General features: G+C 37.6%; 1 protein-coding gene across 5 annotated transcripts in view; it reads right to left on the reverse strand.

Annotated features, from left to right (window-relative positions):
* MAP2K5 (mitogen-activated protein kinase kinase 5) overlaps window positions 1-17,129 on the reverse strand; it is a 239,060-nt gene that overhangs the window by 183,997 nt on the left and 37,934 nt on the right. For 4 of the 5 annotated variants that reach the window (XM_063088824.1, XM_063088823.1, XM_063088826.1 and 1 more), the window contains exons 7-8: window positions 10,474-10,522; window positions 4,328-4,392 (exon numbers count right to left, since the gene is read on the reverse strand). The exons of the other annotated variant lie outside the window; for it this stretch is intronic. In XM_063088824.1, the coding sequence (XP_062944894.1) occupies window positions 4,328-4,392; window positions 10,474-10,522 (114 nt within the window). The remainder of the gene's footprint in view (window positions 1-4,327; window positions 4,393-10,473; window positions 10,523-17,129) is intronic. 5 annotated transcript variants of the gene reach the window in all.

Consider the following 17,129-nt stretch of genomic DNA (forward strand, 5'->3'; position numbering starts at 1 on the left):
CTATTCTTCCAGGTGAATGTTCTAAATAATTATGCAGCCTCTACATTTTGCAGCCTCCAAAACTACCAAGATATGGGGAGGATCCAATTAAAGAGCTCTTCTAAAACCTGATTGAAAAATCCCCCACCTGTCCCATTCTCACTTCAGCCAACACATATCAGGCATCTATTCTATCATTAAGACTGTGCTAGGCACACTAGAAATACAAGGAAACACAATAGACTCTCTTTGACCTTGAGACACAACACTGCCTAGGGAAAAAAATGCAGAGAAAAAGAAAAGAGATGCTGTGTAGAGTTCTGGATTTGCCACTGAAGGGCCACATGACTGCAAGCCTTAGTTTTTTCAGAGGTAAAATGGGCTTAACGTTATACCAGCTGTCTTAACATTACACCAGCTGTCCTGTAGCAATTTGGAAATAAATTATGATAAAAGAGAAAACACTTTGCAATTTTAAAAAAAATCATTATATGTAAGATATAATAATAAATCTTATTCATGAAACAACTAGAGAATAGAAGAAAACATAGAAATATAATATATATCATAAATGCAGAATTTCTCAAAGTTGAACACAACTGTAATTCTGCGAAATATAGATGTTCCTCAAAAAGAGTTCCATGGTCAAGTAAGAATAGGGAGTACAGGGTTTAAATAATTTTTCTGTTATTAGTACTACCATTACCTGTAGCTAACATTAAATAAATGTCAGTCACAGTGTTAAGTCTTTTATGGATCACCTCATTTAATCTCAGAACAACCTTATAAGACAAATACTGTTATTATCCCCATTTTACAGATGGGGAACCTGAGACGTTACCTAACTTGCCCAAGGTCACATAGCTAGTTAGTGGCAGAAGCAGGATTCAAACTGAGAGCCCCCACACTTAACCACCAATACACTCTGTTCTCTACTTTCTCAAAATTCTTGAAATTCACTGTGAATTTCTCAGAAGGGAGCTGAACATGTGTCTTTCCTGAATTTATTCTTTTTGGAGCAACTTGTAGCACTTTGAAAAATGGAGTAATACAAATGCATTCACTTCCTTTTCCTAAACTTTTCTTCTTCCTAGGCTTGGGCTATACTTTAGTCTCAGGTATTTCCTTTATGATCCATTTAGCCCAAATAAGTAATCAAAAAAAATACCAATTTAAAATTACCCGCTTAGGTCACTAACATAATACAGAGAACAGCTTAGCAGGGGAAAGCACACGGAATCCACATTACCATTTGGTTTAAATATCTGGGGCCAGAATTTCATTACATAATGGTGGGAAACATCTAGACTTGAAGGATGGAAATGTATCAAGTATTAAATAATATACATTTCAGTTACACATGATACATCCCTCGAAATTCACATCTCATCAAGTGGAGTGAATAAGACTAAAATATTAAAGTTTTCCTTTGCACTTATTAGCTTTACTACACTTTATATGAAAAAAATAAAATAGGCCCATTAGGCAGTTTTGTTACCAATGAGCGAATTTTCCAATATTTTCTTCATCTCGTTTATGTAGCATAGCCTATAATATAATCATTTTGTTTGAAAAACCATAATTTTGATAGTCAACACTATTAAGGTAAAGTCAGTGTAGGAGAAACTCAATCATAACACATCAAACACTTAGTTTTATAGAGACTTTAGTGAAGTGAATTCTTATTTCTTGATGATTATACAATTTCTTTGTGTTGAACTAAAAGCCAGAGATATAAGAACAACAACGTAAGCTGCAGCCCAGGCAGAAATGAAGCCCAATGATCAATGACAAGTGGTTATGCAACTTATTATCTTCAAGTTTCCTCCCCTCAAGAATCACATAGGCAATAAAATAAGCGGAATTTCTTCTTTCATAAGAAATCTACTATATAAACAAAGTGCTAAAATTACCATAATACTGACATTCACCCTGCATAAGCAACCACTGTCAAAAACATTAAATCTTACAACACTCATATTGAATATTAGCAATGGTAGCTAAATAAACTCCTTGGGTAAGTTGCTAATGTCACCACAGCATTCTAGCAAATTAAAGAACTTATACTAAAGACATGTGGGAGAATGTTCCCTTGGACGTTGTGGCCCTAATGAAAAGAGAAGTTCTATCCACGCTTCTTGGCTAAAAACAACCTTAACAGGGTGAATGAGTTGTTGTTTAATGGGTACAGAGTCTCAACAATGGAGATGAAAAGAGCTCTGAAGATGGATGGTGTTGACAGTTGCACGACGACGTAAAAGTACTTAATGTCACTGAACTGTACACTTAAAAATGGTTAAGATGGTAAATTTTATGTTATGTGTATTTCAGCACAATTAAAAATAATAATTAATTTAATGAACAATGTTAACATAATTTCATGTTGTAATTTTTCCTTGGGGGAGGAGCATGTTATTCCCACTTCCCTGTATTATCCCCCTCCCACCCCCTTTTTAAAAAAATAAACGTAAGTTTTAAAATACAAGATTAAAGTTTAACATCTAGGATATTATTCTAATAAAAATTGTCTGCTGGGATTTGGTGTCTTATGGTTCTTCACTTCTAGAATAAACCAGGACAGTAAATTCACAACAGGTCTTCAATTAAGAAATACAAAGCTAAACATTTGGTGAAATAACACAGATAAGAAGTAGGTTAGGAGTCAAAAGAAATGTTTTTGGATCTTCATTTGAAGCCAATAAAAGGAATCCAAAGAGTTGCTAGAAATCTTTCCTGTTTTATACTTGGCTATCAACAGAAAAGCATTAAGAAGAAAGGTTGGGGCTTTGAAAACTGATCCTTCCAGGGTACTCAAGAGAAGCAAATTGGAGTGTACATGTTCCTTCTTTCCTTTCTAAGGGTGGCTGAACCCAAGAACCTTCAGAACAAGATAAAAATTCAAGTCGGATAAAAGGAAGGAGAAGACTAAAAGGAAAAGATACCATTTATGCAGTAATACCAGGGTCTGCATGAAAAGAAATGCTAGTATGATCCAAGGAAGAAAATTAGTAGCCTCAAAACTCATTAGACACATTAGGGCTCAAACATTTTAAGGGCAAGGCCCAAGGATCATGTAAGAAGTATATTATTCATTTCTTTACATTATCACAGTGGAAGGACTTAACCAGACCAACTATTCACAATACTTAGTCATCTACAAGAAAAATCCCAATATGTGAACGTAAGTTCTTAAAGGACTATATTTGGGAGAAAGGACTTGCACCCTGGCTGTACCTGCAGAGGGGACTGAAGCCCTAAATGGAAGACTGGATCAGATGACTTTGAAGGAGCTTCCTAACCTGAGAAATAGAATTCTATGCCAAGACTGCACTGATGCTGTGGAGGGGGGATATTCTGGGATTTGAGGCTATGACCCTTCACGGTCACAGGACAATAAGGCAGTTTTTATCTGTATTCATGTGGTTAGTCAGAATTTAAAATTCTAAGAACAGAGTAACCAATTAGAAAACAAATTAATTATCTAACAACTCTGAAAATATATATTAATATCAATGTTAAAATATCTAAGGTAAAAATGCAACCACAATGTGATGCAGGATTAGTGTATATATGGAAAACAGCTCTCTGGAGGAAAGCTTTATTACTCCCTCAGGGCTTTCTTACAGAGTATGGATTTTTTAATTCCTAGTGGAATATTTTTCATACACCATTGCAGATTATTAAGTACCAGATATTACATTACGTAGTTTAAACTTTGCACTACTGCATGAGAAAGACTTCCCTGTTGAGAGAACCATTTTTTACAGCTAGAATTTTTTAATATGAAAATGAACGCTCCTTTAGGGTAACATCACTGCAACTGGAATTTGGGAGAATTTTATAACTTAATATATTCATCAATGTGTAGAAATTCTCTCAGGGAGTAGGGTAAGGGAAGAAGGAAATACAACAGGAAGAAGGCTTTTTAATAACTTATAGCGTCGACACAGGGCAAAGCAATGGTATTTATAAGGTCTGGCTTCCAATAGGCATAACTAAATAGGCAGAAGACTAGCATAGGGTGCTATTTAAAAAAAAAAAAAAATGGTGCTAAAGAGTGAAGGAAAAAAATGCATTAAACTTGAGGCCAGTTAAAGGTACACTTGCTAATGGTGGACTATTAACCACTCACCCAGGAGAGATGCAGACTCAGAAATATTAAAAAGGCAATATAAATGCACTTTGCAGGCAATTCTTGAGAAAATAGATGCCTTGCAGAATTTTGGAGTCAAATGTGGAAATAAAATCTAAGTGCCAGTGGTCATTTAAAAATCTTTGCCACAGAGAACTTGGGTACCTCGCATTTGGCAAAAGTGGATAGAAAGTTTAAACAAAATTGACTACTCACTTGTAGACTGTGCCTCCGTTACCATGACCAAGGGTGTCTCGATACCGTATGTCTTGTTCATTCATCTCCACAAGAAAGAAAGAAAAACAAAAAGGATGTCATGCTGTGGATGGAAATGTCAAGGAAAAGCAACTCTAGGCCATAAACAACAAGCAGTCTGGGTCATTTCAAGTTCAGCTGCAAGAATGAGAAGATCAATACAACATTTGCTGTCCAATTTATAAAAGACGATACCAAGGGACAAAGTGATGGAAAGTTTAATGACAATTTGTTTGCCTGGGTCATTTCATTAAAGTTTGATAAAAGGTGTCAAAATGGAATGATATAACATAGCTCAAAAGGGTCAGGTCAGATACTGATAAGAAAACAGTCTCCAGTACTGCATATAACCAATGCCAAATAGCACTGCACATAACCAAAGTCAAACTTGGGAAGAGAACACACAAACACACACTCAGTAATCTAATTCATGATCTGTAAATAAATCAGCCCCCGAAAACTTCTCAGGTGACCCTATAATTAACACTTAACAAACTGAATGTTTATGATTTTCTCAGAGTAGATACAGCTTTTCTTTGCAAATGGTAAATTAGTATACAGCAATAACTAGGTAGAAATCATATTATGATGAAAAAGTGCCAAATCAATGCACTTTAAAATGCACATATAGTCAAACATTATAATGCATAAAAGGAAAACATATAGGCATATAATTTTTATAAAATAAAGTCATTTTCAAAATTTAATATAAAAAACAGCATGCATGTTTTCAAAGGTCCTATAAAACCTATTGTACCACAAATACTACTCTGTTTTGTATTATGAATAGTAGGTGAATTATGTTAGTGCCCACGAAATAATGTTTTAGGGTTTTTAAACAATTCCCTAAATAATTATTTGTTAAATTGTTCTAAGACTAATCAGACTCTATTTGATGCATTCAATAATTTTCTACACACTGGCCCAGTTGCTTAAAAATTAACTGCCAACTTTATTCACTAAGTGGATTTAATAAAGATGTTATTTTCCATATAGCTAAAGCTTGGGAAAAGCCATGGTAAGCCCTGAAAAAAAAAAAAATCAATTTCCAGGGAATTGCACTGCCTTGCACGGGCAGAAAATGGATGGAGTTTTTAATTCAATATCACTCGGAAAAAAACAGTTTGCTCTCAGACCATTATAGTAAAGCTTTAAATATTTTGCTCTACTCTAAACTTCTACCAATTGAATAAAGCAAACCTTCATTTATCAAGGGAAATATTTTTCTTCTATACATTCCTGAAGTTGAAGCTTCAGAGAGCTGTGGTAATTAGGAGTACAGTGCAGGTAACAGAAACAGCTTCCTTTCCAAGCTGTTTTACCAATCCCTAAAAGAATATTGATAGATGAATGTGTAAAGGCCAGTTCAGCACCCAATTTAACTGTAGTACAATCTGATTGATGCAACTTACAATCAGCTAATTACTGTATTTTGGGTCAGTGAAGAAATGATAGACAAGTCAGAAAAACTGGCAACTACTTTACTACTTGAGGGAAATTCTGTTCTTCACTTACTTTACATTACTAAAACAGAAAAAAAATTAGCCTGTAAAAAAGATGTGGCATGAAGAAAAGAAAAGAAAACTTCCTTATTCTGAACTGACTGATAGTGCTCGCTTCGGCAGCACATATACTGAACTGACTGATAAATTTTAAAACAGCATGAAGAAAAGTAGACATAAAGTGACCTGAGATACTGAACTAGCAGAGTTGCTATTTGGTTTACTTTGATCCATAAAGGATATATAAATACCAGTATCGGTAGGTACAAATAGGCAACTAGGCTAATTCCCTTAGAACATTTCTCTAGGTTATCTAAACATGCCGCTAACAACCGAATGTGTACCATTAACTTGCCTAACAAGCTGCACTCTCATCATGGCTTGAAGTAAATTTCCAAGAGAGAGAAATTTCAGTCACTCAAGTCCACAAATTCTTAATTAGTGGCACTGAGATTTAAGGGTCAGCAGGATGCAACTAAGTAGTATGTAGGGTCTAGGCTCTGGAGGGACTGCAGTCTGTGGTCGTATCCCCTCCACTACTCCATAGACAAAGGGGTAGGTAAGGCATGTCTCTGAGCACCTTCAACCATTATAATTCCAACGTCATAGTAGTTTTACTGCTAATACCCACTAGGTTGAAAAGAGAAGTGGAGCAGCCACTTGCCTAGCATTCCCAGCACTGCAACCTAACCAGGGGTAGTAGGCATCCAACATGGTCAGGCAGAGGGTGGGAGGTGGAGGGTATGCACAAGGAGAAGGGCAGAGGGAGAATGCTGTTTGTTGAGTGTTGAATGTGTATGTGTATTAAGCACTGCGTAAACAAATTCAAGGACAGAAAAAAACTCAAGACAGAAATATGAATCACTCAGGTAATGAGGAAGATTGCCAGAGTCTCATAAAGATAAAAATGGTTTTGAAGAGCAAATTCTAGAATCATGCTACTGAAAAAGACAGTATCCCTTAAAAAAATGATTAAGGTGTTTCTACAATGTTTTAAAGTTACACAGATCTTCATCTGGCCTATAAACTGATTGAGTTTTTTTTTTTTTTGACTGGTAAGGGGATCACAACCTTCCCCACAGTGTGGTCCGCACCACGCTCAGCCAGTGAGCACACCAGCCATCCCTATATAGGATCCGAACCCACGGCTTCGGCGCTACCAGCACCGCACTCTCCGAGTGAGCCACGGGGTTGGCACTGAGTTTTTAATAATTAAAAATATCACATCCTTTTTCTTTTTGCTTATTTGAATTTTCTAATTCTTATATAGCATACAAATACTCCTTTTGTAAAAAAAAATTTTTTTTGAAAAGAAAAACTATTAGAGCGAAGTTCATAAATTGATTATAGAGAAACATTTTGAGAATTCTGTATCTCTGATCAAAATGGTTACTTTAATTGATCTTAATTTTACAAGTTAATTATTTTTCTACCCCTATTTCCTTTTTTTCCTAAACACAAAAGACATTTGAAGTTCTCAAAATAACAGCCAAAGATGCAGCAGGACCAAAATCAGTTCTGTATCTGTAACTTCTCAATACATTTAAACTTGATTTATCAGGAATAGGAAAACATTGTCACCCTTTCCTACAAAATCTAAAAAATAAAAAGAGGAAAAACAACTTTAGAAATGCAAAGGTCAAAACCACAAATCCTTGCAGTGTGTATTTTTTAAATTCTTTACATGGATGCTTTGGGCTATTTCTAATCAGTTTCAAATCAAGGGCCAATATTAAACAGAAAATGCCTTTCTAGAACTGAAGATGCCTTGCTAAAACATATCCAGAAAACATATCAGTGAGACTGACTTCTGGCTCTCAATAAAACATGCCAAAAATACCTTATGATTTATTTTTTTTAAGCTGGAAAAATGAAATCCTCCGTTATCAAGCGGTAACAGGAAAACAATGTCTCCATTCCAAAGACTAAATGTTAAACTTTTTAAAAAGTGCTTGATTTAATATATTAATGAAATTAATGGGGAAAAGAAAACGGAATTCAATTATGGATCAGCAAAGAAAACATTCTTTGTTTACTGTCTGCCTGTGTTAAGAAGAATCAGCACCTATCGTTTATAAATCATTAAAATAAAAATGCTCAATTAATCCTTATTTTATATGTAAAGGTCTGACAGAAACTAGTTCTACCTCTAGACCTTTGCTTCACAAATCGAAGCAATAATGGTTTCAGAAAGCAGTCACACTCTATGAGCAGACAATTGGAGAGATTTAGTAAATCCCACTTTATAGAGCAGAGACTAATCGGAAAACACAAGCCAGTCAAATGTTTCTTATGAACTGTTGACACTATATCAATGCTGAATCAATTGGTGGCATTTACTCTGAGTGACAGAAAAGAAATAAATATTTATATCATATAACCTATATCAATGAACCCAGGCAGAAAGCTATTTCTAACCTGTCAATATTTGATTATCTTGAAGAATCATGTCCCTTTCTTTTAATGATTAATATGAATTCCTTATTAAATCTAAGTGGAGGCTAGTGGAAAGGCAAATCATTATTAATGTTTGAGAGCATAAACCACTAAAATAAAAAACTATGCTCAAGTGTTAAAGTATCGTTAAATGTGACTTACATCGTCCATATCAAGTGGAGTCAGTGTTCAGCCCGGAATTTATTGATGCCCACAACTGTGCACATTACCTCACTGCAATGCAATCTCACTCACCGTTTAGTTACCACGTAGCACCGAAGAGAGGAATTAGTAGAAGGAGGTATTATGAAAGCTTCCAAAGGTGCGTTTTTCTGGGTTTTTTTTTTTTTTTTTTCATTTTTTGAGTGAGAGTAAATAGCTAATACTTAAAAGAAAGAAAATGCCATACTGTTTAATGTTGGGTTATCACATTCCCAAGGGAAGGCAATAAACAATCTTTAAGTGTCAAAAATCATTGCCATAACAATCTCCCACCACAGAGAACCTTATAACTGAGACCACTAAGATATTTATGGTACTGGGCTCATTGTCAAAACATTAGGAACATTTCAGAATGCTTATTTTTTTGCAGTAGAAATCAACTGTTTTTCATTTTTGAAAGAGGAATCTATGACAGGTTATTTTCCATTGCCTGGGTTGAACAAGTGTAGTTAAAGCTTCTTAATTTATGTCAATTTTGAAATATATTTTCCAGTTGAAGAACAAAAGTGACTTGTACATTAATTACAATTGGTAACTAGAATGCAAGCATGTTGAAGATACATAAATATCCTAGGCTCAATATTGCTGCTTTTAATCAAATTTTATTTCATACTAGTTCTGAACACATACAGGGCACTGGGGGGACATAGGTGTGGGCCCCACTCTAAACAAATCTTTGACTGCTTAAAGTTAAGAGCATTAGATAAACTAAATACCATCTAAAATTCTGAGTCTACCAAGAGTATACATATAACACCAGATTCTCCTTGGCTGCACATAAAATTTAATTAAGGACTAGAATTCACACACTCTGGATGATGATCAGATATCAGAACCAGATCAACTTAATTTTTTCTAACTGTATTCAAGGGATTGTGAGCTAAATAAGGAAGGCTTCCAGAAGTAACGCCATAGAGTCACCGTTCTAAGGCATGCACATTTACTAGGCCACAATGTTACAGGTGATATTAAAGGACAAGCATGAGGACCAGCTTTGTCTTCTTGACATGCTCCACTACAAGTACTTGATTCATGAAATGCCAATGAGGCTTGGAGAGGTCAGCGTGTGAAGGCACTGAATAAGCATCTGAGATAATTAAGATTTCAGCCTTCGAAACATGGACGGGAAGTGAACAGCAGTTAAGAAAATCAATAAGAGTCTTTTATTTGCAGTGACACAGATGTCTCAGTCAATAGAGCCTAATAGGAAGGCTTGATCGCAACAGACAGGCGCCTGCCTCCAAGGCTATCAAAGGGCTTCCACTATAACAAACATTAAAACACATTTATGTTGCTATTGAAGAATTGAGGACCCTGTAGGTAGCTCCATTTACCAGTGCAAGTTTAAAAACACTATACTATTTCAGATGTGTCCATTTACTTGAACCAAAATTAGTGAGAATAAACTGGCCTGCAGGCCGGCCCTTTTGTCCCACACTGGCAGGGTTAGGTCATTCACCTTTGGGTGGCCAGTTGACTAGACAAACCAAAGTCCCCTGAAATCCAGGAATTTTGAATACCACAAGTCTGCTGTTACTAGACTCTCCTAAAAAAGCCAGTGTTAGTTTCAGTACAAAAGAAGGAGCGAAGGTAAGAAAGTAACAGTTTCTTTTCTCCCCAAAAATAAGGAAAGAAACAGTAACCTCAGAATGCAGGGCCATTTTAAGAACCATGAGTTGACACGTTCATTCAGAACTGATTAACTTTTTTTAAACTGAGATGGCAGCAGGGTGTGTGCATGGTACTTCAATCTGCTGGGAGTGAAAGCCATTAGCACAGTGTGAAAAACGTGCTGCAAATTGTCCTGCCAATCAAATTAAGCCATGTTATCCATTTATGACAAGAAGAAATTCAGACTCTTCATCTGTTCAATAAATTTATGGATACAAAAACTGGACAGTACTAAGTCACTACTCTGTGAAAATCTTAATATATAATAATACCTACCTGGCCATTGGCTAATATTTTTTTCAATTCAGCAGACGACTTCTTTAAGCTGAAAAGGGAAGACAACTTTTAGTAGTGAGATCATCAACTTCGAACACCACTGAAAATTTCAGACTAAAATACACCTTTGCTTTTTGTAGTTATGGACAACACTCTTTACATTCTTCTCCCTGTAAAATAAATTTTTAAACATACCTGGCTAAATGCAAAGTTATCAATAAAGAACTAAAACTCCGTTAGTAACCTAAAGTAATAAAGAAGCCTACAGTCAAAATAAAGCTATAATATTTTATGGGCTACTTCAGTGACTTTCTTTTTGGCCATTAGTTCTGCTGTCTTTGGATAGCCTGTCAGGGACAATTTTATGTGTACACTCTCATTGGCTAAGCACAAAGTATTGAGCAATGCACTCTTTGAATGTTCACAGCAAAAAAAGATTATAGAACGCCAAAAGATAACATAGATAGTTTAAGTCTTGATCTTTTCCTGCAGTTAAGAGTTACAATGTGGCTACCTGGGAAGCAAATGTACAGCAGAAATAAATCCAGATACTCACTAGCTGTATGATCTGGGAAAAGTTATTTATCCTTTCTGAACCTCAATTTCCTCTCTCTATAAAATGGAGAAAATCTCAACTTTTTAGGTAACCAGGAAAATTAAATATTACAAGAAAACCAGCACTGTGCCTTATACATAGTGGGGGAATTTTCATTAATAAAATTAATAAATTTTAGCTGCCTTTTCTTTCTTTTCCTTTCCTATAGGTATGAGACTCCACTTCCAGAGTTATCTATAGAATATTAAAATTTTCTCTGGACATATATGGCTATAACATTTATGTGGATGAGTAGCAAAAGTCCTTGAAGAAAGAAGGGTGGCCCAGGGAAGCTCTGAAGTCCTTGTAGCTTTATAATGAGTTACACCTGTACACATCTACTTGGCTAGGAGTGTCATATAAAATAGCACCTCCCCCCAACCAATGTTTTATTTTAAATTTAAAGTTTGTTAACTCTATGAGGGTAATCCAAAACTTCGTGGAAAAAGAGAATTAAAAGATAACATGAATCTTTCCATGAACATTTTGAAGTACCCTCATATTATAAATCTATCCAATCTAACCCTCTACCTATCTACCAGATTATCTCTCTCCCTTGTGTTAGTTATCAGGGTAGATGTCTTTCTTCCCACCACATCCTCCCCCAAGACTGGGAGCTCCCTGAGAACATGACCACATTTTACTCACTGTATATATTCTATTCCCTTCTCACCCTTGAACCTAGCCCAGTGACTTGGCCTGTGCTAAGTGTTCCATAACTGGTGGTTGTGGCAGCAGTTGTAGGAGTAGCAATACAGTAAGACAGAAAGATCATAAAAACATCAGAGAGCAAAAGGACTCAGGACCTAATATGAAATACAGACACACATTCCATTTGGTACCTTTAATAGACGACATTTGAGAAAATCTCAAACTTCAAGTTTGACCACATTTACCATTTCAAAACAAGATTATTGTTCTTTTCAAATAGTTCTTAAACTTCTGCTATGGTCCAATGCAGACTATATGAAGCCTCAATCCCTACCTTCCTAGATTTTATAAAATATGCCCTTACCCAAGGGTTCTATGCTTTAATAATGTCCACCCACATCTAAGAAGCCATGCACTAAAGTGGCAGTTAAGAATTTTATCCAACGAGGGCCGAGCCCGTGGCGCACTTGGTAGAGTGCTGCGCTGGCAGCGCGGCGACGCTCCCGCCGCGGGTTCGGATCCTATATAGGACTGACCGGTGCACTCACTGGCTGAGTGCCGGTCACGAAAAAAAAAAAAAAAAAAAAAAAGAATTTTATCCAACGGGACTAAAGCTGAACCATATACCAAAAAATAAACAACTGCCTAAAATCAGTCCAGTTAACGAAATGGTAATAGCAGCAACCATTTATTGGATGATTACCATGTGCCAGGTACTGTACTAAATGCTATTACTTATTATCCTAATTTAATACTCACAGTAACTATGCCCTCTGGGTTATAGTTATTATCCCTAATTTACAGAGGAAACTAAGGTACAGACCTTGCTCAAAGTCAGTCTATCTCTTACACACACATACACACACCTGACACACACACACACTTTTTTTTTCTGGGAAACATTTACATCCTAGTATTCCCATAAATGACTCCCAATTTGATAGTTCCAATTATTATAAAGACACAACCAAACAAAGCCCAGGAAATGTTTCTCCACAGATATTCCATTATGTCATAAATTTGAAATAATAACATTTTGATTAACTGCATTTACAAAATGTCTTTCCATCCAAGAAACAAAATGTGATTCTTTAATACAGCTTCATCAATCTTCCTAATACCAGAGGTAGAGAGATGGAAAGTTCAATCATCCTAACTTTACAGGAGAAACCCAGGTTGTTTAGGAAAGGCCTTTCCATGGCAATGGGACTTGAATTCAGTAATTACAGTCTAGGAACATCACGTGCATCAGTAGTTCAGTGTAATAAACAGTCATTCACCTATGGCAAAGAACAACTCTTGCTCTGAGAATAACAGAGGAAAACACTGATTTCACTCATTATGCCAACTTCTGGCTACCAACTTATGTCTGGTTAAAAAAAAAAAAAAAAAATTTTGTATCCTGGCAATTTTTTTGTGCCTCAGTAAACTCAATATTTAGTTTATCTGTATGGTCATAGTGACCTGTCCAAAATCATTTTTAAAAACATTTTAAAATTTAAATGTGATACAATTGTAACCTGGGTATAACCACTTGAAGAGGGACACTGACATATCCAAAGAAGAGTAAAAGGGTGACAGGACTAGAAATAACATCGTATCAGAAAAGCTGAATGAGTTGGGAGAATTTAATCAGAGATAAGATTTAAAGGGAATATATGTATATTCATTCATTCACTTATTCATTTAAGCATGACTGACTATCTCCTATGTGCCAAGTACCACACCAGGAATTGGGACTTCAACAATGAATACGCTAGAGTGACTGCCCTCAAATAGCACAGAATCTATTGGGGGACAGAGGCCATTATGATACAATGTGCTCACAGCTACAAGAAAAGGAAGCATGAGGGGATTAAAGGAATTCATAGAAGGGAAACCTGGTACAGACTGAGAGGTGGGTAGTAATCAGGGACAGTTTTCAGACAAAGATAATTTGGTCCTCAAAGATGACAAAGGTGAGCCAGAGTGAAGGTGAAGCAGGGATGGAAAGAGGAAGAAAACAGGAAAGAGGCAGCAGCAGATGTGCAGGCCCAGGAGTGAGAGGAAACTGATCCTTTCGGGGCACAAGTGTTTATCAGCAAGGCTGGAATGTCAGGTGGGAAGGGGCACAGTGGCAGGCCAGCAAGCTGGAGTGCGCAGTGTACCTACAATGTGAAAGGCCACTGCCCACCTGCTACGGAGGTCATCCCAAACATGTGAAGAGCAGTGAAAGGTTTTAAAGTGGAGAAGAATGGCTCAGAACTGTGCATTAGCACGATCACTCCACTGCAGTATGGAGGAGGGACTGAAATGGAGCAAGACTGGAGGGAGGAAACTATCAGGAGGCTGTAGCCGTGATGTGCAGAGCCAAAATCACCTGTACAGCAACAGGGACACCAGCAAATAGACTCAGAGCTACTCAGAAGGCAGAGCTACAGATGCAGGGACTGACGGGATGTGGGACTGAGGGAGCCCCACGAAGCAGTGAAGGATGACTGGCAGGTTACTTGGAGTTAGCAACAGGGTGGATGTGGGAGAAAGACAGGAAATCTAGAAGAAGCATGTCTGGAGGGAAGATGACTGGAAGAACTGTCACCTGGAAGAGGGAATAGCCATGTTCTGAGGGCTACACTAAGTCTTTATGAGTGGGTGCTAAAGGGAAACAAATCTCACCTCATAAAAAAGAACCTTCTAAGCTGTAGCTAAATGAAAATGGAAGGTGCTGCCTTGGCTGATAAAGTACATTCCTGCCACAGGAATTTTCAGGAGAGGCTTGGGTGTCCATCTGGCAAGGAGAGGGGAACCAAGCCTCAAAGGAGGGCAGCATTGGATTGGTGCTTCTCCTACTCCTGCTCCACACTACAGGCAAGGGATCTTTCAAAAACTCAGAGCCAGCCATGTCACTCCTGCTGAAAGCCCTCCAACAGTTCTCCAGGGCACTTAGAGAAAAATTCCCATGCTACTGGGCCTACAAGGCCCATTATGATCTGACTCCTGTCCACCTCCTAATCTCCTATTGCTCCTATTCCTCACCTCCCCTCTCCCCACATTCTTGCCCCAGCCATGTACCCCTCTCTGTGCTCTAGCCAAATTGGCCTACTTACAAACATGCTGAACTTCTTTTCCACCTCAGGACCTTCACTATGCTCCACTCTGTCTGAAAAGTCCTGCTCTGCTTCCTGACATGACTAGGCACTTCTCATCCTTCAGGTCTACATGAAAACATCACTCTCCCCAGAGATCCTTCCCTGAGCATCAGTAGAAATCTAAACATATTTCCTGCCTAGTGTTCTCTCTCTTTGCATCCTGCTTATTCCCTTCATAACACTAACTATAAAGTGTAATTGTTAGTATTTTTTTTGTCTGTACACCATTAGATGGTAAGCTCCAGAGGATAAAGACCACATTATAGTCCTAATGCTTAGGACAGCACCTAATGAATAGGAGGCACTCAATGAATACCTGTTGATTAATTATCAACCTTGGACACAGAACATGGCCAACCAAGGGTGGCATATTAAAAATCACCTAAAAAGTAGGACGTTTTCATATTACATTTCTCCCATAATAGGAATCACTACTGGAGCAAACTATCATTATTTAGGAAGCTGTCATTTCACTAAGGGAAAATGCCACAGACACAAGACTAAGAAAAACTAGATCATCAGATGGTCTCTGAACTTCTCTCCAAACCAATGACTTTATAACACTCTGTGAATACACACGATAATTTTTGAATAACCAAGCTAATATACTCATGTTATTAAAACCAAATCTGGGAAAATGGAAGAGTTACCCTGTTTCTCTGTCTTGCCATCTTTTCAACTCTATGAAATCTGAACACCAGGGAAAGTCCTTGTTCCTCTTCAAGGTTCACAATCAGTCCGTGTGGATGACACCCTACCTGGAAGTTGTGGCAATGATGCAATGCCCTGCCTTCTCTGAGCTGAGTATAACAAGTGGCCCCACCCTCCACACCTCCACTCCATGGGGCCATGGCTCACATGCCCAGCAAGGTTGGGGAGAGGAGCTGCAAAGTGCCTCCTGGCAGGCCCCACCCTTTGCTGGAACTGAAACACCTACCCCACATGACCACAGGCAGATGATCCACTGGTGAGTAACGAGGCTAACTGTACTTTAAGACAGAATAAATTGTGCACAAAGGAAACACACCTTAAGAGCGGTGTGTTTATAGCAGTAAAGCTGGTAGGTAGATACTGTGGCACCATAATAAAGCAATCTGGGAAGTGGCTTTTGGGAAGATGTATTAGTCCATTTTTGTTGCTTATAACAAAATACGTGGAGCTTGGTGATTTAGAAAGAAAAATGACATTTATTGCTTACAGTTTCTGAGGGTGGGAAATCCAAAGTCCATCGGGTGGTGGCAACAGTGACTCAGGGGTCTCACACTGCAAGATGGTGGAAGCAGAAAAAGCAGAGAGAAAGACAGACTCTCCTCTTCTTTTAAAGCCCTCAGAAGCACACCCTCAACCACCATTTTTAATCCATTCACTTACTGCAGTGTCCTACAATCCAATCACTTCTTTAAGGCGCCACCTTTTAATTACCATAATAGGATTTCCCACCCTCTTAACAGTCACAGTGGGGGCTAAGTTTCTAATACATAAAACTTGGGGGGACACAATCAAGCATCACAATCCAAGGAGTTTTGGGGGGATATAATTCAATCCACTATGGAAGAGGACAAAAAAAGGGGGGGAAAGTAAAAAGAGAGTCAGAAGGAAAGACTTAGAATTGCCTATAGTAAAGTCCCTTGGCCAGAAAAACAAAACTGTGGGGTAAGTGGGGAGAGAATTGAAGGGAAAATAGAAACCTAAACTACATCTCAGCCAATTAAGGGCTGTGGAGATACTGGCTAAAGCCGTAAATGCAGAAAAACCTTGGCATAGAATGGATGGGTTTTCGGGCTTAGTGTTGGCTTTTCAGTCACAAATGTGAACATGCACACGTGGAGCAATCACTTTAACAGTGTCACCCTCAATTACAGTAATATGATGTTACTGGCTAAATAACTGAATGTATAACCAAAATGTCCTAGAATTCTATCAACTGAAGCAGGTCATTCCTGCTACTTGAGGACTGTGATAGTCTGGAAGTAAGTTCTCAAGCGTGCAAGAACATCTGCAAAAGGCTCAAGTCTTTAGTATCCATCCCAGTATGGGGCAATGTTAACATGAATTAATGAAGATTATCTTCCTTCGATAATAACTTCAATCTCCTGAACAGCCAAAGATACTAATGACCTACACAGCTGGTCAATTTCAATGTCACCACTTTATTCTTTCCCTGCCTCTTTCTGGTAAAGATACCACTGGATAACGACACTGCCAAAAGATGGGCAAGCAAGAAAAAAATAATAAGCATTCTTCATTTTACAAATCAGATCATCATGGCAGGAAATAGTCAA

The sequence above is a fragment of the Cynocephalus volans genome, chromosome 3, assembly GCF_027409185.1.
Source record: "Cynocephalus volans isolate mCynVol1 chromosome 3, mCynVol1.pri, whole genome shotgun sequence".
In the NCBI taxonomy this organism is placed as follows: Eukaryota; Metazoa; Chordata; class Mammalia; order Dermoptera; family Cynocephalidae; genus Cynocephalus; species Cynocephalus volans.